Genomic DNA, 12,149 nt, shown 5'->3' with positions numbered 1-12,149 from the left:
GATAAAAGGTACCTTCAAATATGCATGCAATTTTCAGTGTAAATTTTGTATGCTTAAACACTTCCTGTAAGAGAATCACTCGACCTAATAAAATGACTTGACTGGGACTTTTTTAAAGCTGGATATAAATATCACTGGAAATGATATGGCTAGCATAAATACTTCACTCTGAGCTTTGCTGAGCATTTTCAGGATGTGTCTGGCCACATTTGTGAAGTTAGTGAAATCTGAGCTTGTCCCAGCGGAAGGACATGGCGGGGAGGTGGTTAGTCAAAGAGGGTCGCCAGTCCTCCCTGGGAAACTGTGAAGTAATGGCTGAACCCCAACAAGGTTTCAGTGGTGGTAAAGGAACAGTCATTCTTTTAGTTCTTATCTAATCAACTATTGTCGTTTTTATAATATGTATACATAATCTCATTTAAAAGTCTACATGTCTGAGTTCAGACATACCTTGCTAAGACTCATGTTCAAACAGAATACATATCTGTTCTCGAGAGAGTATGTCTGTGTGGACAATCAGACAACAGAAATCAAAGCATTGCCATCTTTTGTACTTTAATGAAACATTTTATTCTAATCCTGTACAAGGTGCTAAAAAAATCTATATCCGAGATAACATTTGAATAGAGTGAAGTATTTATTTTATTGCTTTAAAGCTCCAATTGTGGAAAAAGCTTAGCCTGTAGTTGTGGTGGTGGAGGTGGTGGTGGAGGTGGTGGTGGTGGTGGTGGTGATGGCAGTGGTGATCCAGCAGTGGTGGTGATGGTGACAGGGAAGGTGGTGAATGTTGAACCTGAGACATGTGATATCAAAATGCTGAAGTCCTTCTTTAAGGTCAAGAGATGACTCTCTCCTCATGCACATTCCTTTTTATTTTGTACAACACCGATGCTTACAAAGAGATAAAACAATACAGTGTTTTGTTTTGTTTTGTTTTTTTACTGTGGTTTCACATTTGCTATTTTATTTCACTGCTTTTAATTTTACAATGAGATCTTGATGCCAGGTTTCATATAAGTAACTAGCTGTCATTAATTACTTAGAATGTGCTGTGTCCATTTCTTTGTTCTGTCATCCTGCTTGTTTGATAGATCAGAGAGTGGAATGGTTAACAGCGGAATCACTAAGGTAAGGGAGGGTGTTTCAGACTAATTGATGTGGATACTAAGTTTACAGTGCTGATATGGTGTCCGTTGTATTACCATTTTCTAAGACTTCCTCCAAGGTGACTCTTTGTTAATATGATGTCTCCCCACCCTGCTGGAAAACCCAGCTTAATAAACAGAAGAACAAATGTGACCCCTCACCTTTTCCTGACCTTAATCCTCTACTATTAAGTCAGATCCCTTGCTGCCATTGTTGGATGGCTCCCATCATGTGCAGATATATACTCATGGTCCCATAAATCATTCAGAATTAGAAGGCATGTTCTGCACCTGATGGTTCATATACACCCACAGCCACCACAACTGGCAAACAGTGGTGGTCTATTTTGAGGCTGGTATAAGAGGCTGTGTCCGATGGCTGTGAGTGGCAGCTAAGAACTGAGATTCTGATGTCATGTGGCCTCAACTCTTGTCTCCTCACTCAGACTGCTCACTAGAAGCTCAGCCCAAATATGTTAGAGGTGGGAAGCGTTATGGACGAAGGTCCTTGCCCGAGTTCCAAGAGTCCGTGGAGGAGTTTGCTGAAGTGACAGTGATTGAGCCACTGGATGAAGAAGCGCGGCCTTCACACATCCCAGCCAGTGACTGCAGTGAGGTAAGGAGTTGGGCGTGCACGTTCATCTGGATCACGAGCCCCACATCAGTGTAGGACAGAGACAGAAGAGCTGAGGGGGTTGATGACACAATGTGGGCTTTTCTCAGTTACCAACTCCTTGCTAATCTTATTACTTGCCTTTTGGACATATATAATGTTTCTATTTTTTGAATGTTTTTACCTCGTTTCAGCTTTTGGAGAGCTGACATTTCTGTGCATGCGTCATGTATACATTTAGAGTTCAGGTATGTCCACATCATCTGGGGTCTCCCACTTCTAGTTCTTGAATATCTCTCTCCTCTATAGCATGATCATTTTTAGCTATTTAAAAGGTGAACCAGCTCCTCCCCTCCCCTTGCCCCAAACTATAAAACAGCATCTATAGCAGGAAATGAAAGCAATGTGTTCAGGCATTTTGAGAGCCTGCATCTTATCTTTCATAGTGTGATAAAGCAGCTCGAACACTTAGTTTCTGCCTCAAGATACTGAGCCAGGGGTGCTTTCCAGTGCCCAGCAGTTGCCATGGTTCTTCCTGCTGGTTTCCTTGCACCCAGGACTGTCTCGTTCTCCAGCATGCAGAGAGTTGCCAGCCTCCCTCATTCCCCATCTTTTCATTTTGCATATTGCCATAATCTACCAATAAAGGAGGTTCAGTAACATTTTCTTTATTCTTTCTTTATGGCTCATTTACCAGCATCCCATTTATAGAACATGATTGAAAATGCCATGCTGAGCAAGCTGTAAATATTTCTTGCAAATCCCAGCTCAGACTGGGGCTGCAGATATTTCAGATACTAATATAAATTGGAAAAGAAACAAAGCACCTTAACTTTCTGAAAGTGGTCTGTAGATTGTCAGTGGACTCTGTGTGTGTGTGTGTGTGTGGGTGGGTGTGTTTGTGCAGGCACACCTGTGTGTTCATTGCAGTCTAACATCCATGTTCAGCTTACTGAAATCTACAGGAAGCTTGCTCCCAAAAATGGCCCCAGCGATCAGACATCCGGTGTCCTCCTCAACTTTCCAGAATACCCCAAAATCCAAAAGTAACTAAAAAGAGTCCAAGTGTTGAGCCCAAATGTTGGCAAAAAATATGGATATTTGTAAGGACACATGACCAGTCTGCTGATCAGAGGTCTGCATCATTTTTTAAAAAAACAAATGACACTTGTCCTTCACCATAAGTGAAGCAGCAGTGGCAGAAATGTTATTGAGAAGAGAGGGAGAAAAGCAACTAGAAGAGAGAAGAGGGAAAAAAAAAAAACCCACAAAAGTGGTATAAGAGTAGTGTGGATGAGAAGTGACAGCTGAAAATAGAAAAGCCAAAAGCAGAAAAGCTGAGAACAGTTTCAGGAGTCCTTCTGCTTTCTTGGGTCTCTTTGCGAATTGAGATAGGGGTCTTTCCCCAGTAAAACACATATACTCATACACACAAAAATTTTACATATATAATCTCAGGGATGCAAGTAATTTACATACTTCAGTTAGTACAGCATTCATGATCATTTTCTTATTGTCAGGAAAGGTATCATAAAGTCTGTTCTATAACCCTGAGTGGTGTGGAATGTCATCTTTATGAAAAAAATGGTTCCAATGTCTCAGTCCTTTAGGGGGTAGATTTTTGTTATTTGGAAAACACTTTCAAGTTTAATATCTCATTTCCCCAACTATTTCAGTCCCCAAGGTATTATTATTTGGTACTAAGAAAGTCAATGCTTACTTATTTTTTGACATGAGTTTCTAGTCCTCATCTAGGAATACCCAGAAAGCTGTTGGGTAGAGCTGACTTTGTTGCTGGCAACATATTTCTTATATCCTTGTTATATGTTATCTACTGGTACCCAGGGAGATTTACTATTTTTAAAGTGAGACTTTGGTTTCATGTATAAATAAAGATAAGAGTTGAGGTCTGAGCCTGGGCAAAATCTTGTGGCTTATGTCTCAGTTAAAGGGTATTTTGGGACAATCATGTCACCCTTGATGTACTTACAACTTCCCTTAACTCCTCCAGAAACCTCTTAGATACAACCTCTTGATGCTATACACAGAAGCTGTAGCGTTCACCACCCTCCATCAACAGAACTGCAAAGAGAGGCCTAGGGCTGGTCATTTCTCTGGATTTCTGTCCTCAGCAAGGACTCCAACTGACTCAACTTTGCTATTCTGTTATATCCCACACCAGAGCAATGCCTGTAGGAATACAAGATAATACCTTTGTACCACACCTTTTTTTGTTACCAAAAGTAGACTCAAACCAAAGCCCATCCAACTGCTTTCTTGCCTAAAAATAAAGTGTTTTGTAAGCTGAATTGTGCCTGTCAGTTTTCAAATCACTTCATCTCTTTAAAAAAATTAAGTTTCAGTGCTAGGCATGGTGGCTCATGCCTACCAGCACTTTGGGAGGCTGAAGCAGGAGGATCACTTGAGCCCAGGAGTTCAAGACCAGCCTGGGCAACATAAAGAAACCTTGTATCTACGAAACTTAAAAAAGTTAGCTGGGCATGGTGGTGCATGCCCTTTGGTCCCAACTACTGGGGAGGCTGAGGTGCAAGGATCGCTTGAACCCGGGAGACAGAGGTTGCAGTGAGCCGAGATCATGCCACTGCATTCCAGCCTGAGTGACAGAGCAAGACCCTGTCTCAAAAAAAAAAAAAATGTTAATAGCTTCACACAAGACATTTTCGATGTTCCTGTTGGCAGTTAAAAGGGCAAAGCCCAGCTCTGCACAGCAGCTATGGCTATGGGTCACACTCGCTGCCTTCACTGCCGTGTATGCAGGAATCTTGTGGTACAGCCTTGTCAATGTGTCAGTCTTGCTACTTACTATTATGTCAAGACAGCATTCCTGTTTCTGGCCGCTTTCCATATTAGGCTTAGCAGTTGAGGGCCATTCTGTTGGCCTTCAGAAGTTCATGCAATGGGCAGCACAAGCTTGCTCTAGAAACCTCTGTTCCTTCTACAGAAGCTGTGCAGGTCTCTGAGGAGACCCAGTGATCTTCCCTGTTCTAGAGTGGCCCCCAGCTGCAGAGCAGGAGGAAAAAAATTCTCAATGATGTGTGGAATCGATTTCCTCCTCTTATAATGAGTTCTGAATCTGACAGTTCTTGTTTTTGTTTTGTTTTGTTTTTCTCTTGAGATGGAGTCTTACTCTGTCACCCAGGCTGGAGTGCAGTGGCACAATCTCCCCTCACTGCAACCTCCGCCTCCCTGCAACCTCCGCCTCCCAGGTTCAAGCAATTCTCCGCCTCAGCCTCCCTAGTAGCTGGGGTTACAGGCACGTGCCACCACACCTGGCTAATTTTTGTATTTGTAGTAGAGACGGGGTTTCACCATCTTGGCCAGGCTGGGCTTGAACTCCTGACCTCATGATCCACCTGCCTCAGCCTCCCAAAGTGCTGGGATTATAGGTGTGAGCCACCGCGCCCGGCCTCTTGACAGTTCTTTATTTTACTACTGGCTGTTTTTTTCTCCCTTTTGGTTGCTGAAAGCCCTTCTGTCTCCTCTCTTTGAGGATGTTGGGAATTTGGGCTCCCAACTTGGGCTCATACTTAATCCTGGGGCTACTGGGCAATGTGGAAGGAGGGACTGGGGTCGAGTCTCCTCTGATGTGACTATTTCATAAGGAGTAATAAGATGGGGAGTTGGAGCCAGGCCTTCTTTGTTTTGATTGCCATTTTCCTTTGACTTCGGGATCCCAGCTTAGGGAAAGGAGGGATTCTCAGCTCACTTTTGGACTTCAGTTTCCCCTGCTCTCAGACATGCCTCATTTTCCTAAAATGACTTTTCTGTTTGTGATGAAGACAATAAAAGGCCTAAACCCATCATCCGAAGTTAAAGAGAGGGAAATCTGACTGTTGCTACTCAAGAGAAGACGAATTTTAGCTCTAGGTTGCATCAAAGAATAATTTTATTTTTCTGAGGATTGTGGAGGGGTGGGCAGTGGAATGGAACAGTGTCACAATTCCTGTAAAACTGTCCCCAAGGGGCTGGCTTCCTTCTAGGAACTCATCCTATAGGGATTAGTGAGCAGACAGTCATCTGAAAAGATAAAATAATAGTTTCTCCTTTTTTGCCCTCTAAGGTGATTTCATAGTACGGGAAGTTGCTACAGGTCAGCCAGAATTCCTTCCTAGGCTCTTGGGTTAGTGGTTCACAATGTTTTCTCTGCGTCCTTATTTGGAGGGCCTTCTCCTATTGCCCATAAGCATAATCCAAATTACGGGTCATCCTCAGTGATTACTGAGAATCATTCACTGCAGTCTACTTACAACTCCACCCTTCATCTCCCACTCAAGAAAACATCTAGAAATATAGGCATGTGAGAGGGAGGCTATTATAGAGATTGCTTTGAAGCAACTAAGTTTATATTTAATGTAAGTCCACTGTGAAGCTTCAGGCTTCATTACTTACAAGGAACTTGGAGCTCATCTGGTGCCTATTCAGAGTGCCCACTGTGATGTGGTGGCACGGGTGGGAGAGCCCATATTGGCACTAGGGGGTAGCAAATGTTCTGCCACCTTGGCCTCCTCTCCTGAGTAGAATGTATGAAAATAAATCTTGTTACGAGTTGCTTTTGATCATGTTTTACTTTTGTTTTAGTTTGTATACGTTAAAGCCCCAACATAAATTGTAAACATTTTAGTAGTTTCCATCCCTTCCCCCATCCCATGCTTCTATCAGGCACTTTGATTCTTTCCTGCTGAAACAGAAAATATATAACCTAGCTATTAAGCGTGTCTCTTCTGCCAAGTTTAGTTTACAAGGCAATAAAGCTACTCTGTAGGGAAAGGCTGCTGTAACCTAGCCAGATTTTCAGCACTAAAATACGCATTTCAGAATTTCATTTGGAAATCCCGAAGCAGAATGTGCTAATTCATAAGTGACAGGTAGGTCCCACCATCAGGCTACCATGAGGGTTCGACTTCCAATTTCACGTGTTTATCTGACAAATGGATTCCTTGGGAGTCTGACCTCTCATCTTGGGTGATATTGAAAAGAAAGTGGTGATTTTCTTTTTTTATAGGATCATTTTGCTCAAGTCAATTCAGTTGGCCATTTCTATTCTGAATTAATCCAGACTAACAAAGGATACCTTCTTGATTCCAACCTATGGTGTGATTAATGAGAAGATTTTGGTTGTCACTGTTTTTGCTTTACTTCGTTAAGAAACAAGTGAGAGTCAGAAGAGTACATTTTTTGCCTTGTGTATTAATAGCTACTGAACTGTCCTTGAATTTTATGCTCATGTTTCTTCTGAGGGTAGGTGGAAAGGAAAACAAAACTAAACTAAACTAATTCTCAATTCTGTTCTCGATTACTCAGACCTGGTAGAAAAGGTTGTGCAATTAATACAATTGGGGCAGGGCCACTTTGCTTTCTGCCCTGGTTGAAAACAGGGTACACCTTGTTAACTGTTTTCCTCCACAGGGAATAAATCGGGTCTAGTAAGATTCTTATCAACAGCAAGGGTGTTATACAGTCATTTTTCCAACTGTAGACAATAGTAGTGTAAGCCAAAACCATTGGCTTGCACAGTGTGGTTTAAGTGAGGACCTGAGAGAAAAGTTAAAGCTGATTACTGCACTACAAGCAAATCCAGTCTTTGTGTTGGGACTGTGAGGGTAGGAGGATGGGGAGGTGGTTGTTAAAAAGCTTAAAAAAAGACAAACTGATTTTACTACCCTACATAAAATGAAACTTCTTCAAGAAGTGTGAAACTGACTTATCTTTTCCCTTATGTTCATTTTCATGTATGCATAACTTTGCAGTTTATGAATTATTCATTTACATCGTACAGAGTCAATATTTAATTCTGGAGTAAACTTAATAACCAAGAGAAGTTCTGCTAAGATCTTTTGTAGCTGAAATGCACCTATTTTCCTATTACTCCCTTGTTAAATTTTCTGTTCTGGTCTTTGACAAAGCAAGCAGTTTTATTGTTGATGCCATTTATTCTACCAAAGGCCATGATGTCTTCAGGATAGACTTTTTTTTTTTTTAAATGGAATTCCAGTCTTTTCCTTCATTGTCTTAAGTCTTATCAGATCATATGGCTATTCCCAGAGATGAAACATTCATTCAAGATGCAATTGTAGATCATTTGAAAGTGATAGAAAGAAGCCCCTTCAAAGCTTATAAAATGTCTTTTTTTCTGACACATACTTTTAGGCTTTGGTGTCCTGGTAAGCCTTCCTGACTTGATCCCAGCGGCAATTCTCTTGGAGACCAGACCCCACCCCCACCTCCTTCCAGATCAAAAATTTATAATATTTATTTTCTAACTAGAAACTAAAATAGGCAAGAAATCAAGAATTAATTTTCATGATGACAGTAACATTTTCTGTCCTACCTATCATTAACTATTTTCCAACAGAAAAGTAGTATTCGTTACTTACTGAGCAACTCTGAGGAGCAGGAAAGGTATTTTTTTAATCTCTTTCCTTTAAGGACTTTAAAATCCAGTGAACCAAAACTAGTCCCCATCCTTGCTTGGTAGGAGAAGAGGCTTAAGGCCCAAACTCTTAAATTCAGCATTTCCTTGAACCAGTGGTACCAAAGGCCTTTTAGCCTTCAGTGTAGCAGGACTCATCTAAATGTGTGTGAATTTATAATAGGACTCATCTAAATGTATGTGCATTTAAAAATCGTATTAATTCCTGTTATCCCCTGCATGCACTTGTAGCAGTTAATTGCCTTAAAAGATAAAGGCACTGATTTGCATTCTGGTCGTGACAACCCTGGCCTTAGGAGCTTGTCCCGGAGTTCAGAATGGAGAGATTGGGAGCTGGGCTGTCAGGCTCTCCATTGCCTTTGCCTTCAAAGGTGGCATAGTGGAAAATGAACCACAGTCCCAGGAAGTATGTCCCTGCAGAAACAATAGCCAGCCCTGCCAGGCGCACTCAGCTTCCACTACCCAGCTCAGAGCACAGGCTTTGTAAATACTTAGGACTGTTAGTGAAATACACCATAAATGCTGTATTTTTTTTGAAAGTCTTGAAGTTTCTTTAATGAGCACTCTTCTTAAACTGATTTCTGGTTTTTCTCAGAGACTTCCTGTGCTTAGCTAAATGTGCTGCTCTTCTAAATGCAAACTACAGCTCAGTTTGGGGAGCTGTGTTACTCTAGTACATTTCCTTCCTCTTCTCTCTGGGTTTACAGGGCTTTCTCCTTTCCAAAGAAAAAAAAAAATCTACGCCAGGCTCTGAGGCTGCTGAGATCAGCTCGGCAACCTCTGCTGGGAAAGAATGGCCCACATCTGCCCCCGTAATGATTTTAATTAGCCGTACATTCTGCGGGGTGCAAAGGTCTGCGCTGGAGCAGATGGCTGGTGGGGGTAGTGGCTGGGCTATTGTGGGCAGGGGCCACACCAGGACCACAGGCTGCAGATGCTGGCCCGGCCTTGGGACTGGAAGCTGGAGATCCAGGAGGCTCGGGCCATCTGCTCTGCAGTCCAGCAAAGCAGATGTCCCTCCAAAGAAAGCATTCCAAAAATCGGTGCCGCCTGTGCAGCCGCCGTGTGCAGAGCACCCTTGTCCAGCTGTAGGACAACGCAAGAGCTGGCTACAATGGCCAGCATGACATTGAGATGCATGGCCCACAGAGTGGGTTTGGGGGGACTCCCTTTGTCTGCCTTAGGGTGTGGGGACTGTCTTGTGAGCAGCCATTTTGGGGTTGGACAACCTCTGACCTTCTCCCCTCTGCCTACTCTCAATGGGGCTGTTGGCCAGTACACTGGCATGGTAATGAGGAAGGACAAGGCAGCCCCTGCCAGCCGTGGCTGCCTAGGGGACACTGTCTGCAGGGAGGGGCCCCAGGGGAAGCCCTGATCCTAAGGTGAATTGGCAGTTCATCGCCTCATCACAATCATCATGCTCAAAGCTATAGTTCTGGGGGATTTCCTTAACTTTATTAAAGTATGATTATAAAAGTTATGTACGTGTACAGTGTACAACATGATGTTTTGATATATGGATACATTGTGAAATAACTAAAACCAATTAACATATCAAGGCTGTAACTTTTAAAGAGAGTCTCTTCTGGGTTTGTTCTTTAAAGCTGGCACTGGTCTGTCTGCTGTTTCTTCTGCCCTTGGCCTAGTTTTACACATCCAAGTAGTAAGAATAGTAATTGTAATATTTATTAACAAATGCTTGGCACTTACCGGGCACTGTTGTAAGTGCTTTCCAAATATGAAGCACACCGTCAGAGGTACATGTTGTTATTCATGTACTCATGAGGAAACTGAGGCATACAGAGGTTAAGTAACTTGGCCAAGGTCACACCACGAGTAAGTGGTAGACCTGAAATTGAACTCAAGTGTGGCTCTGCAGTCTAAACCCCTAAACACATTATTTTTTCTGACTGAAATAATAACAGTAGCTAAGGTTTCCTAAGTGCCAAGCATATGGCTGCATGTCCCTTTGGGTGCACTGGAGTGCCCTCCTCACTTTGTAAGGTACTGAGGGGTCACGGAAAGTGGTGGAGCCAAACAGCCCACACAGTGTCTCTGCCAAACCTTTTTGCTTATTTGTCCACAACTGTGCCTACAGAGTAGGGAGAAACTGAAGTCCCACAGGATGATTTTTATGTGTATTAATATCCATTCTTTCTCCAGTGAGAGGCTACATACATTTCAAGGGAATAAATAAATCTTATGAATTCAGTCTTGTGAACACATCTCAGCCATTGTCCCTTGCTTTCCCCTCTACTTTTCCAAAGATTTTTGTGATAATCGTCCTTCTAGTGTTCATCGCAGATCTATGTCTACAGGCCACCTGCCAGGCTTCCACTGTGCTGCGAAAGCCATCAGCAATTGAAGGACCCTCTTCCAGAATGATGCCTCCCTTTACTGGTGGTGTTCCAGTAACCGAATGATTTAATACTTCCCAGCCTTCTAACCTCCTCCTCTCCCTGCTTTCTAATTGGAACTACTGGCTCCAGGCAGTGAGAATGAAAATAAATGAGCTGTGAATGAATTGAATCTTCCTCCACCCACCCCCCGAAATAGCAATTTAATAACAAATGCTCAACCACCCTGTGCTTTTCTCCCTCTGATTAAGGGAACAGATCCTCGGTGGAGACTAGGTAGGATGAAGCACAGAATTCCTCATATCTGTGTGGTAAGCCCCATCTCCAACTGAGGTGGTCTTGGAATGAAAATGTAGCCATTAGTATAAGCCTGTTTCTCCTTTTAGCAGGGTGGTCCTGGCTGGATCTGTGTTTCTTACAAAGGAATTCTTGGGATACCGCTGCTCCCAGAAGACTTTAAAACATGTTTAAAGTGACTCGGTGCAGTGACTCACACTTGTAATCCCAACACTTTGGAAGGCTGAGGTGGCTGGAATTGAGCCCAGGAATTGAAGACCAGCCTGGGCAACATAGCAAAACCCCATCTCTACAAAAAAAAAAATACAAAAATGAGCCTGGTGTGGTAGCAGGAACCTGTAGGTGGGTCGGCGGGGAGGGCCAGAGGATCACCTGAGCCTGGGAGGTTGAAGCTGCAGTACAGAGTGAGACTCTGTCTTAAAAACAAACCCAAACAAAACCATGTTTATCCTTTTCCCCAACCTCCACCCCCACTTGCCTTAAGATTTTGTGTGAAATCATTGAAGATGAGGATGCTGTCTGGGCTTTCGAAGGCTGTGCCATATCTGACGCTTTGGGGTTGGACTGTCTCAAGAATGTCTCTTTGGGATGGTCTCAGTCCGCAAGGCAGGTCTCAGTTGAGTGTCTCTGATCTTGCCGCAGTCTGCTAAGTTTAGGAGGCGTTGGCATCCAACATTCACCAGCCTGAGCAGCACCTGGGCTTCCCACCAAACCTCCTCATCTGTCATAATATGGGGAGATGTTGCAGATGCTGCAGAGCAATATTTGCCCAAAGGAGGGAGCTTCCCTTTATCCCACCCCCAAGTCACAGGAAATGAATTTAGTGAAAACTTAGTGGGCAAATAGTGAGAGTTGTACCTGTTTCTGTTGCATAAACAACATTTATAACAGTAAAAGAATAAAAGGAAATTGTTTCCCATCATCCTTCAACCAAGATGCATCTGTTTTTATTATCTCCGTTTCCTTCCAGCCTTTGTCTAATTGTATAAATATTTTTTCATCGTATAGATAGCATTTTTGTAATGGTCTTTCATTTAACGTTTCATAAGATGCTTTTCCATGTTCCTACATGGTTTTTTAATTATGCTTTTAATCGCTACATTATAATGTATCATTATACTTTAGGCTGTTGTTGAATATTTAAATTGTTTTTAATACTTTCTTGTTACAAAAAGTGCTGTGATGTACATATTTACACATATGGCTTTTCTTCCTCGATTTTATTGTCTTTGAATACCAAGTGAAATTATTGGACCAAAAGTATGAACATTTTATTGCTTTTGATA

General features: G+C 42.5%; 1 protein-coding gene across 1 annotated transcript in view; it reads left to right on the top strand.

The window, feature by feature from the left end:
- NIN (ninein) overlaps nucleotides 1-12,149 on the top strand; it is a 112,400-nt gene that overhangs the window by 34,950 nt on the left and 65,301 nt on the right. Inside the window, 1 exon segment of the mRNA XM_017849455.1 lies at nucleotides 1,592-1,761. Within this exon segment, the coding sequence (XP_017704944.1) occupies nucleotides 1,592-1,761 (170 nt within the window).

This window comes from Rhinopithecus bieti, unplaced genomic scaffold (genome assembly GCF_001698545.2).
Source record: "Rhinopithecus bieti isolate Rb0 unplaced genomic scaffold, ASM169854v2 scaffold_29928, whole genome shotgun sequence".
NCBI classification, from domain to species: Eukaryota; Metazoa; Chordata; class Mammalia; order Primates; family Cercopithecidae; genus Rhinopithecus; species Rhinopithecus bieti.
This window is presented reverse-complemented; position numbering and strand designations above follow the sequence as displayed.